Below are 12,479 nucleotides of genomic sequence, written 5' to 3' on the forward strand. Positions count from 1 at the left end.
GATAAAGTACCGAACCGTTAAGCAGTATCGATAAGAGTAGTAGTATCGATAAAATCCCAACGATACCCATCCCTACTGGTGACAGATATGATACACACCACTGCATATGAGAAAGTGGGTTGGTCTTCTCTGGCAGATCAACACTGGTATTTATTTATCCTTAACTCATTGGATGCCACGGATTAGCCTCATCCTGTATACCGCCATCGCTGTAAACGGTGGGAGTCGCTCACCTTGTTTGCAGGGCTATAACTATTTAAATATTATAGCTATATATGCAATACTATGGCCCATTTGACATTGAGTATCTATCGTTTAAGATGTGAAAAAGGAAAAAAAATTCCGTCCATACATTCTCGTTTTATACCGTGGTGAATATAAGTATGGTTTTAGAGTGGTCTGGGGTCATTCCTGGGAGGCTAGTAATAGCCCGCGACGCATATTATACTTAATCCATTGGCATTTCGTCCCTATACACGCTACAATAAAAAATTCAAATGCATATGATCGGTATATTATTGTTGAGTTTATGTGTTATATATGATTGCATGTAACTGCTTAACTGTTCCACAAGAGGGCGCTATAGACGCAAGGAGACGTAGCTATTGTAGCTGACGTCAGGTAAGAGGGTATTTAAGGGATTGTTCCCTCCCCCTCTGTCTCTTCCTCCGTCGCCTCTCACAGAGAGAAGGTCTCATGGTGCATAAGCTATGTGAAATAATAAACCACGCAGATTAAAGGCTAAAGAAGGACCTTGTCGTCATGAACCCATTATTGTTGCTCCCCAGGTGACTCTGTCAACAGGTTATGGGCCCAGATCACGCAAGAGCAAAATAGTAAGGGTAGCGAGTTTAGCTGAAAGTATAGGCTAGGTTAGCACCGGGAGCACCGTGTGGCTAAGGCTAGGCTAACGGGAGCTAAAGCTACGCCTACCATCAAAAAGAGGATGGCGACAAGAGGAAGGAGCAAATGGCCCTCGTTCAATGGAAGGGCAGAAGACTACGAGCTCTGGGAAGAGCGAATGTTGTGCTGCATGCACGGAGTGGGACTGAAGACAATGATCTTGACGGCCCCCACGGGAGAACTAACGGCGGAAGCGCAAGCCCAGGATATCAAGCAAAATGCCGACGCATACTGCGAGTTAGCACCAGTCCTAGACGACACAAGCTTGGGGCTGATATTCCGCGACACAAAGGACAAAGGCAGAGAGAGCCTAAAAGTGTTGAGAGAACACTACATCGGCAGGGGTAGACCCCGGATCGTATCCCTCTATATAACACTGACCGCGCTGAAGAAAGCGAACACAGAGACTGTGACATCATCAGGGCTGAACAAATCATCACGGCGCTTAAGAGTGCAGTAGAAGCACCGAGCGACGGATTAATGATGGCGATGGTTATGAGAGGACTACCGGAGATGTATAAACCATTCACACTGTTGGTGACACGCGGTTCAGCGGACATGTCGCTGGGGGAGTTCAAGGCCAAGCTGCGGAACTTCGAGGCCTCAGAAGACACACACTCAGTCGCCGAGGAGGCGGGAGAGAGGGTACTGAAGGCCCGGGCGGCACCAAGAGAGAAGACCAGACCCCCGACGGAGCTGGCGTGTTGGCGATGCGGAGAAAAGGGTCACCGGAAAGATAACTGCACAAAGACTGTCGTTTCTGTAAAAGCACGTGGCACAAAGACAAAGCGTGCAGAAAGAAACGCGACCAGAGTGCTCGGTACGCGCACGTGCAAGATGGCGGCTGTGGACAAGATGGCGGCAACGGTGGACGTGAGGCGAGTCGAGACGACGCCCCGGAGAGCAGCGGGACGAGAGGACTTCATCTTCGGGGGGCAGACAACGTACGTCACCCAGTCAACGCAGCAGCAGCAGGTCCAAAGGAAGGGACTGATCGTGGACACAGGTGCGTCGTCCCACATCATCAACGACAGGAACCGATTCAAGAACTTTGACAACACCTTCGAGCCGGAGAGACACAGCATGGAGCTGGCAGACGGGAAGCGCACATTCGGGTTGGCGCAGGGGAGAGGAGACGCACAGGTATGCCTCATAAACAGTGAGGGGCGCCGGTGTAAAGTGGCGTTAAAGAACGCTCTCTACATACCCTCGTTCCCACAAGAACTATTCTCTGTCAAATCTGCTACTGCAAACGGTGCCAAAGTGTTCTTCAATGAAGGTAAACATGTTCTTGTAGAACCTGACGGTACGAGATTTAACATAGAGGTGTACAAGAGAATGTATTATCTACAAACAGAATGTAACGATAATGATATGTGTAATGTCAGTCATGATATTCAGAGATGGCATGAGATCATGGGTCATTGTAATTACGAGGATATACTGAAGCTGCAAGCGGTGACAGAAGGCATGCACATTAACGGTGAAAAGCATAGACCTAACAAGGAATGTGATGTGTGTATAAAGGGGAAGTTCACTCAATCGAGGAACAGAGGTCCCACGGAAAAAGTAAAGATACCACTTGAGCTAGTTAACACAGATCTAGCCGGTCCAGTAAGCAATGAGTCCATAGGTGGCTTTAAATATGTACAGTCTTTTACAGATGTGTGTACAGGGGCAGTGTTTGTTTACTTTCTCAAAGCAAAGAGTGACACATTCCAGGCCACGGAGAAATTCCTTGCAGATGTAGCCCCTTATGGCAACATACGATGCTTGAGGTCCGATAACGGAACCGAGTTCACAAATAAAGAGTTCCAATCACTGTTGAGAAGGAACAAGATAAGACACAAGACGTCATGTCCTTACTCCCCGCACCAGAACGGGATAGCAGAGAGGGAAGGACGCACTCTTTTCGAAATGGCTAGGTGTAAGCTAATAGATGGTAACTTACCTAAGAGTCTATGGCATTATGCGGTACAAGAAGCTGCTTACACCAGAAACAGGTGTTTTAATAAGCACATGGGCACCACCCCGTATACAGCACTGAAGTGTGATCTAGCAAGAATGCACAAATTTGGGTCAGTGTGTTATGCTTACCAGCAGGACAGAGGAAAGCGTGAGTCCAGGTGTGAAAAAGGACTCTTTGTAGGGCACGACAAGGGTAACCCCGCTTTTCTAGTCTACTATCCCGGTAAAGGGAAAATGCAAAAACACAGGCTAGTCAAATTTGTCACAAAGACAACATGTGAGAACGAGACACAGACAGAGGAGCCAGAGCTGAACTCCAGAGTAGGGTGTGAAGAAAGAGAGACACCACAGCCTAGTGTACTGAGCACAGACGTGCAGACAGACAGACAACAACCCCCAGAGGATGATGACGGGAAGCACCCAAGGGTGACGTCATGTGCCTCATGCAGTGGGAGATATCCCTCCCGGGAACACAAACCCCCAAAGTATCTGAAAGACTATGCCCAGAGAGAAAGTGACGAGGATGACAGTACACTTACCAGCATAGATTACTGCTACAGAGTAGTGAGTGGAGTACCTCAGACCTTTAAAGAGGCCATGGTGTCCCCTGAGTCAAGAAAATGGGAGAGAGCAATGGATGAGGAGATGAGGTCCCTAGAGGACAACCATACCTTTACTCTAACCAAGTTACCAGAGGGCAGTGGCGGCTGCTACATTCTTTCCATGGGGGGGCGATATACCAAACATTTTGCAAACATGTACCACGCATGTACCACGCATTGGCATGTCACTGGCAGCGGACAGCTGACCAAGCAACACACAACCAGTCAAATAAAGTACAGTGTAATTCACAACTTGAAACACAATATATAAATAGAAAAGTTAGAAACAAACTCGCTCCGTCTCCAAACACACGCAGAGAGAGAGAGAGAGAGAGAGAGAGAGAGAATCACGTTAGTTAGTGAGAGAGAGAGAGAGAGAGAGAGAGAGAGAGAGAGAGAGAGAGAGAGAGAGAGAGAGAGAGAGAATCACGTTAGTTAGTGAGAGAGAGAATCATGTTAGTTAGTGAGATAGAGAGAGAGAGCGAGCAATATCGCAAATCTACCTTGTTGTTAAGTTGACAGCAGGCAGAAGGGCTTGATAAAGTATATCCACTCCATTGTCCAGACTGTGTTGATGTCCATTGTCCATGCATGTCCCTCCACACTGCATCCATATATAGCTTGTTGTTAGCCAACAAGTACTGTGTGAGCTAACAACAAATAGCTGCATCACAACACAACAGCATAAACTCACTTTGTTTAATTGAAACGTGGTCCAGCCGGAGGGCTTGATAAAGTGTATAATCCGCTGTTGATGATGTATATCCAGACCACTGTCCACTGTCCAGACTGCATCCGCCATATAGCTTGTTAGCCAAGTGTTAGCTGTTAGCACCACACAACAAGTACTTGATTTCTTTGTCCATTTCCGCGTCGAACAGACTGCAAACTACCTGGCGTTCTATCGCCATGCTCTAAGACAAACTCTAACCTTAACCAACTTTGAAAGAGTGCCTAAGCTTAACCGTCGAAAGAACTTGCAGTCACGCTCTAAGACAAATAGCTGCATCTCACAACAACACAACTATCTCTACCAAGCTAGAAAACCTAAAATTGGAACATAGAAAGTGGCGTCGGCCAATCAGAGAGCGTCTCTGCGAAATGCGGCTACGGAAAAAAAAACTGTGTCGGCCAATCAGAGAGCGTCTCCGCGAAATGCGGCTACGGAAATTCTTGACGCTGCTATGGATGCTTGCCTAGACCGCTTCAAATCGCGCCCGGTTTCCAACATAATACATCATATTTCAACGCACAGCGCGTTACGCACTGATTGGCTGCGACGGATACAGCGATCAAACAGTGACGCGCACTCAGAGCGCTATTGCGTCTAGCCCGGGCAGAGAAATACGGCTAGGAGAAATGCGGCAGGAGAAATGCGGCAGGAGTGAGTCACTTCCTGTTCAGGAAAACGAGTATTTTTTATTTTATATATTAACGTTATATTGTGCATTGGAAACACAAACATACTTAAAATGAGTAAATATTATTCATTTTAAACATGTTTATATTATTTATAGGGCTATAAAACAAAAAACAAAAAAGTTTTTTTTTCTTCTCTCATTTAACAGGTGGGTCGGCGCCCTAGCGCCCCCGGTGGCCAGCCGCCACTGCCAGAGGGTAGACAGACAGTGGGAGGAAAATGGGTGTACTCAATCAAGGAGGGTATTGAAGGCCACGACAAGTACAAGGCCAGGTTTGTAGCTAAAGGTTACAGTCAGAGGGAAGGTATAGACTACGGTGAGACATTCTCACCCACAGCCAATCTGACCAGTGTACGGGTAGTGATGCAGAAAGCAGCTGAGGACAGTTTGATTTTACACCAGATGGATGTGAAGACAGCCTACCTGCACGCACCCATTGATAGGGAGATATATATGGAACAACCTGCAGGTTACGAGAAGAAAGGAGAAAAGCTAGTGTGTAAGCTAGAAAAATCCATTTACGGCCTGAAACAGTCTGGGCAAAATTGGAACGAGATGCTTCATACCTGTCTAATTGAAGATCACTTCATACAGAACCCAGTAGACCCCTGTGTTTACTCAAAGGAGTCAAAAGAGTCAGGAAAAGTGATAATTGTGATTTGGGTGGATGATTTAATCATCGCAGCAGACAACACTAGAAACCTAGAGCAGGTTAAAAGTATGCTCTCCACCAGATTCAAAATGAAAGACCTAGGTAGGTTAAAACATTTTCTAGGCATGGACTTCGAACAGTCTGCCAGTTGTGTAAAAATATCCCAGAAGAGATATGTGGAAAAGATCCTGAAACGTTTTGACATGCAAGAATGTAGAACAAGGGAAACACCATGTGATCAAAAGCTAGACTACCAAGAGAATGCTCAGAAATTGACAGATGTAAAAATGTACAGAGAAGCTGTAGGTAGCCTCATTTATTTGACAACATGTACTTGCCCTGACCTATGTTTTGTAGTGAGTAAATTATCACAGCATTTTGCTGATCCCACAGAAGAGCACTGGATTACAGCAAAACATGTTTTTCGTTATCTCAAAGGCACAGCAGATAAACAGCTTTGTTTCAGAAAGAGCAGCGAGGGCTTAGGGCTTCAAGCCTATAGTGATGCAGATTGGGCGGCAGACGCCACAGACAGAAGTACCACAGGGTATTGTGTGAGTTTGGGTACAGACAGCTCACTGGTTTCATGGAAAACAAAGAAACAGCCCACAGTGGCGCTATCAACTTGTGAAGCCGAATACATGGCTCTAGCTATGACAATACAGGAATGTATTTATCTAGAACAAGTGCTCGAACGAATGGATACCTATGTATACAGATACAGCCTTAAATAGTCATGGAACAACTGTTTGCCGGCTGTTTTGACGCCGTTTGCATGGTTAATGGTAACAATGACCAGCGGGGGCGCTCTCACACAGCTGGTGACATCTCCCCGACGCGCCGGCTTTTTGTTAATGCATTTAAACCACCATTTGTTAAACCATGTATTATTTTGGCCATATAGTGGCGCTGTTGTGAGTTTGTGGATGCTGCGCTGCTGTATCCACATTTAGGAGAAGAAGAAGAAGAAGAAGAAGAAGAAGAAGAAGAAGAAGAAGAAGAAGAAGAAGAAGAAGAAGAAGAAGAAGAAAAGAAGACTTGTTTTGCAACTGGAGTCGCGTTTATTTTTCAAATGTAAACTAGTCAATACTATCTTAAACAATGTCACAACAGCAGTCAGTGTATATTTTCAACAATACGTTTGTTTACCAATAGGTTAAACTGTTTTTGGATCTGTGTTGGCACTCTTTCAACATTTGGATTATAGCTCAGTCACAGCGTTACAGACCAGCGTTAAACTTTCCAGAGACGGTAAGTTAATTTAACTTATTCTAGTCTAAAGAAACCTATATATTACTATTTGTTAATCAGAGCGTTATTTGGTTATAACACCGTGTGTGTGCGTCGTGTGTGTGCGTGCGTGCGCGCTATATATTACTATTGATTAATGCGTTTGTTAATATAACACAGTGTGTGCGCACTTGATAAAACAAAGCATACTGTATTACTGTGTGTTTATATTGTGAGCAAGTCAAGCAAGTGTAATTGAACACAATACATGCTGACATCATGACATGCATCTTGCTGTTTGTCATTCTACACTCAGTCACGGTCCCTGCGATCCACGGACACTGGTCAGCTCTCCATCCCCCGAACCAGACTGCGGACGTTCGGGGACAGAGCTTTCAGTGTGGCAGCTCCCACCCTCTGGAACTCCCTCCCCGCAGAACTCCGCACCACCCCAACTCTGGACTCATTTAAAAAACTGCTCAAAACCCACCTCTTCAACCTGGCCTTCAACCCCTAACTTTCTCACTTTATATGTATGTGTTGTGTCTGTCCACTATGTTTGTTGACTTGTTATCTCCCCCCCCCCCTTATGTAAAGCGACCTTGGGTCCTCTGAAAGGCGCTATATAAAACGAAGTATTATTATTATTATTATTATTATTATTCTATTGCTAATGCCAGGTAATGTGAATTAATGTCACAAAACGAATCCCTTAAGGATAGGATAAAACAAAGCATCTACTGTATTACTGTGTGTTTATATTGTGAGCAAGTCAAGCAAGTGTAATTGAACACAATACATGCTGTACAGTCTGCTAGGGGTAGGTACAAATAGAAAACTTCTATAACTGAACTGTCTAATAACTGAACTGTCTCATTGTATCTGTCTTTAGGATGCCTTAACTCGCTACTCGAGTGCCTATGTGGACTTTATGGAGTTGGTCCACTATATCCGGGCATTCTAGTCGGCCAAAGAGAGATCTCTCCTGCCCGGGCAGGAGGGCCTGGCCCTTGTTGGCTTCGGCCAGTACAAGAGTGAGACCCTGCAGGACCTGTACCAGTCAAAGGACCCCAATACTGTCCGGTATGTTTGAACGTATACAAATGAAATTCAATCGATTAATATAATGTTGTGTGGTTAGTTGTGTGTTATTGGAATGCCAAGCACTCAAAGCATGCATCTTCACATTTGCTTAGCTATGTCGCCTACGTACGAAAGACGCCGGCGAAGACAAAAATGATGGAGGACGTCGTCCGCTACGTTCGTCTCCGTGACCGCAAGGAGGCAGCTGCCGCCACCACAGCTGCAGCAGGGCCGCGTTCTCCATCTGACGCAGAGCTGGTCCAAGCGTCAGTCGACACGGAACAGTGTAAGTAGTCATAATTACATGGATATATACTTTATTGATCCATCCCCTAAGAGAAATGTCTGTTCAGTCTGAATCTTACCTTCTTTTTTTCATACAATATGAAAATATATTTTAACTTGATGTGACCTTTTTTCATTCCAACATGAATAGACTTTGTCATGGAATGGGTAAGTCTGGACATGGAAGAACGTCTCCCTAATCAATGCCCTTCGGCGGCCATACATGGATGATAACATGAATCTGAAGGAATTCCTAACATGCAAGGTGTCTAAATGATGTGTTTCTTAATGGGGAATTCAAATATGAGGTCATTTTTGGGATAGGATAAATATAACCTGCATAATTTTGGATTTCAAAATGGCTGATTTTACCATTTGAACCCATTGGTATTGTATTACAAAATTGCAAAGATAAAAAATATATGGGAAATCATTTATAATGACAAAGCCATCAAATTTATTAACAAGTGAACTGTATATAACTGGATACAACTCCAAAGATCAATAATAATAATACTAACAACAATAATAAATTGTATTTGTAATGCACACAAACACCTAAGTGCTAAATCTCGATCTCCTGACTTCTTGAACTTTGCCAGGTTCCAATATCTTGATTGGACTCATTCTTGGATGGCAAGATCTCCTACTGTACTGCTTTAGCCACCAACCTACAAACACAAACTTAAAGTCAACGTCAGCCATAAATAGGTGAGCTCGATGCTTTGTGTGTGGCAAGGCCAGTCGAGAACCTCCATGGGGGTGTTGATGAAGTTCTTCACCTCGGAGGTGCTTAGGGAGCAGGTGAGAGGTGGCTCTGACACATCTTCTGACCAGCTGATTAAGCCACCAATGCTGGAAGCGTCACTATTGATGTGAGGTGTTCTTCTGATCCTGACACGGGAGTCTCCCAGCTGAGTGTCTGGATCCCCCTCTCCCCTGATGGCCAGGATTCTCTCCACCCCCTCAATTCTCTATTTTTGATCCTCAGAGCACAGCAGTGTTTGGAGGATGGCTTCACTGATGGCCCTATTGCCTGCTGACAGTGCAGAGGTGAGTTTTATATGGCAAATTCTGTGATTATATCACTTTTAGTCAGGGAATCTAAACTCAACCTCCCTCAGTTACTTTTCTACTCTGCATTGTACATTGTATATATGTATATATATTGAACACTTTTGTTTACGTACTTGACTTCTATTTTATACTTATTTTATACTTATCTATTTTTATCTAGCACAATCTCTGGAGCAAAACAGAAAGAAGCATTTTATATAAAAGTATTCTGTACCTCTGTATGACGACTAATAAAGAAACTTGAACTTGAACTCTACTGTGTGTGTCGGCCTACAGCTGCTGCCGCAGGCCTGGCGTGCAACTCTCACCGTGGAGCAGCAGAAGTGGATCGGTCGGGTGCTGTCCATCTCACAGGTCTCTTCATATAAATATCTTGGGATTTTTGTCGATAACACACTAACCTGGAACACCCACCCTGTCTGTACAATTTCTCTCAGCGGGTCAGTGTTAACGGCACTCTTTCAGAATCTAGAACCCTGAGCACTGGAGCTCCCCAGGGTATAGTAAGTTCACCTGTGCTTTTTACCTTATATACAAACGAGTGCAGAAGCATCTATCCTAACAACCGCTTCTTAACATTTTCTGATGACACTGCCATTTTAGCTCTAATTAAGAATGACAGTGACCTAGCTGACTATTATTTGGAAATCCAGAGGTTTGTAAACTGGTGCGACAATAACTGTCTGGTTTTAAATGTTAAGAAGACTGGGGAGATGGTGTTTGACCCCAGAGGTGTTGGGGACCACAGGCCTGTGGTCATCCACACACAGTCCATCTCACAGGTCTCTTCATATTAATATCTTGGGATTTTTGTCGATAACACACTAACCTGGAACACCCATGTAGATAGGATTTTATAGTATGTCTGCACTTTATGTGCTCATTTCATCATTCATGTATTTTACATTCTACTAAAACTGAATCAAATCTTTACGTGTAAATTCAGCAGTCAAAGTGTATATATTAAAACGTGTCAAATCTAACTTCTAACTAGTCTTCAGGGTATTCTTGTTTACCAGAGAGGAGATCCGGTAGTGTGGTATACTGTAGTGTGGCTGCATACACCCCCCCCCCCCCTCCTGCATTTACATGTAAATGTAGGGGGGGGGTTGTATGCGAATGCTAGCAACACGGCCGTATGGAAAGGAAAGTACTTGAAAGTCCTTGAATTTCATTTTGCAATGTGTGGGAAACTCATTATGATCTCCTGCTCTACGCAGATGTTGGCAACATTGTAACAAAATGCAAAATGGACTGCAAACAAGTAGGAATACAGCCAGCCAGTCACAATCAAAACCACATGCCAGAGAGAGACAATCACAGGCCAGAAAGTGGTACTGTTGGCCAGACAAGGTTAAAATCTTTCTCCGTTTAAACAAGCAGGACTCACAACAGAGCAGAAAACTGTCTTGAGCCTGTAAACATCTCTATTGTTAAACCTACATGTATGGGATCCAAGCCTGCTTGATTAATAACAAACACATATTTCTATAATGTTGTGATAGAGCCTGCACAAGTATTATCTGTTCCAAGGTGATGGAGCCTACGGTAGTAAAGATGTAAAGAGTCTGCGGACAGTGTCTGGTTTTAATGTACTAATGGACTGATGGTCTGATGGTCATTGTGTTTATGTTTGTGTACTTGTGCATGTGTGATTGTGTGTGTTCCATGTGTCCATATCTGGCTGCCAAGAGGTGCGAGGAGCTGGAGGCTCAGCTGAAGGAGAAGGAGGAGGAGAACAGGACAGGCAGCCCGAGACCCAGTCTTCTCCTCAGACATATAAACTGTACATTGGAAGAGGTCTACAAATATACAGCACTGTTGGGGGGGGGGGGGGGGGGCTAAACTGTACATATACAGCACTGTTTGTGATACAAAAATAGTAGAGTACATTAACCTGGCACACAACATACTTGTTCACATGTCATTTTTCTTTCACTCTAAAGGAAATATGTCTCACATACAGTAGACCCCCCCAGTAGCCTACTTTGTGGAGACGAAGATGATGAGTACCAGTCTTCTCCTCAGACATATAAACTGTACATTGGAAGAGGTCTACAAATATACAGCACTGTTTGTGATACAAAAATAGTATATAGTAATAATAAAGTATATACATTTGAGGGGGAATAAACTGTACTTTAGAGTGAAAGAAAAATGGTTTGTTGGTGCTGAGCCAAACTGTTGTGAGTATGCTGTCTAACTTCCAGCCTTGCATCCTCAAGAATATCATTACCTGATAGCTCAAACCACATCCAATGGGGTAGTCCTTTCCACATACTGCCACTACTCCAGTATGAGCTACTGCCCTCTGGGAGGAGGTTTAGAGTTCCACTCTCTAGACTGCAACCCCCACACCATTGAAATGCTAATTGTCCACCACCTACTGTAGTATTTATCGTTGCCATTTGAGAGTTCACACTCTCAGTCATCAAAAAGGATCATGGATCATCTTTAGACAAATAAATTGATACTAATAACTGATTACTTTGAACCTTGCACCTTATTAAACCTTGTCTAAAGATTAGATTAGATTAAAATGTATTGTCATTATACAGCACAAGTACAGTACAATGTGATTCAACTGTAAATATACAAATTCTGAGTCTGTGTTCTAATCATGTTGAGCTCAGTTGTAATCCAATCTTACCTAGCTGACTAATACCTGTTCCCTATTTGGTTTTGTGTCAGTCTTGTTTCTCTGATCCTATTTCTTAAGATGCATTTCCATTGGCTAATGGTCGAGATATAAGTCACTTGTTACTTGATATTACTGTAAATCATTTGACATCTATTGCTGACTGTTCATACATTTGTTACAATAAAGATGCAAATAATTGTTATCTCTTGTCCAATCAGAATAATTTTTTTTATTACAAAACATTGAGATATCAAACAGAAAAATTGTCTTGTTTACATCAGGTTCCCCCATTTTCAATTCATAATAGTTGCTATATGACAAATGACTGAACACTGGGACCTCTATTTTTACTTGTCTAGCACAGTCTCTGGAGCGTAACAGTAAGAAGCATTTTGTATACAATTATTCTGTACTTCTGTATGACAACTATTAAAGAAACTTGAAACTTGAACATATGGAAAACAGTGGTAAACATTGGTACAACATTGCTTGAACAGATGTAACGAAACAGTCAGTATGACAATGTGTCAGGATGTGAGGTCACAGCATTCACAGTAGAGATGGCTGGCTTGGTGACACTGATGGACACCACGTCATGGATCTTCGAAGCTGTGATT

General features: G+C 43.6%; 1 protein-coding gene across 1 annotated transcript in view; it reads right to left on the reverse strand.

Moving 5' to 3' along the window:
* p2rx8 (purinergic receptor P2X, ligand-gated ion channel, 8) overlaps window positions 1–12,479 on the reverse strand; it is a gene marked incomplete at both ends in the record, with an annotated part of 144,498 nt that overhangs the window by 51,749 nt on the left and 80,270 nt on the right. Inside the window, one exon of the mRNA XM_084310098.1 lies at window positions 1,285–1,288. Within this exon, the coding sequence (XP_084166224.1) occupies window positions 1,285–1,288 (4 nt within the window). The remainder of the gene's footprint in view (window positions 1–1,284; window positions 1,289–12,479) is intronic.

This window comes from Notolepis coatsorum, assembly GCF_963971535.1.
Source record: "Notolepis coatsorum genome assembly, chromosome: 1".
NCBI classification, from domain to species: domain Eukaryota; kingdom Metazoa; phylum Chordata; class Actinopteri; order Aulopiformes; family Paralepididae; genus Notolepis; species Notolepis coatsorum.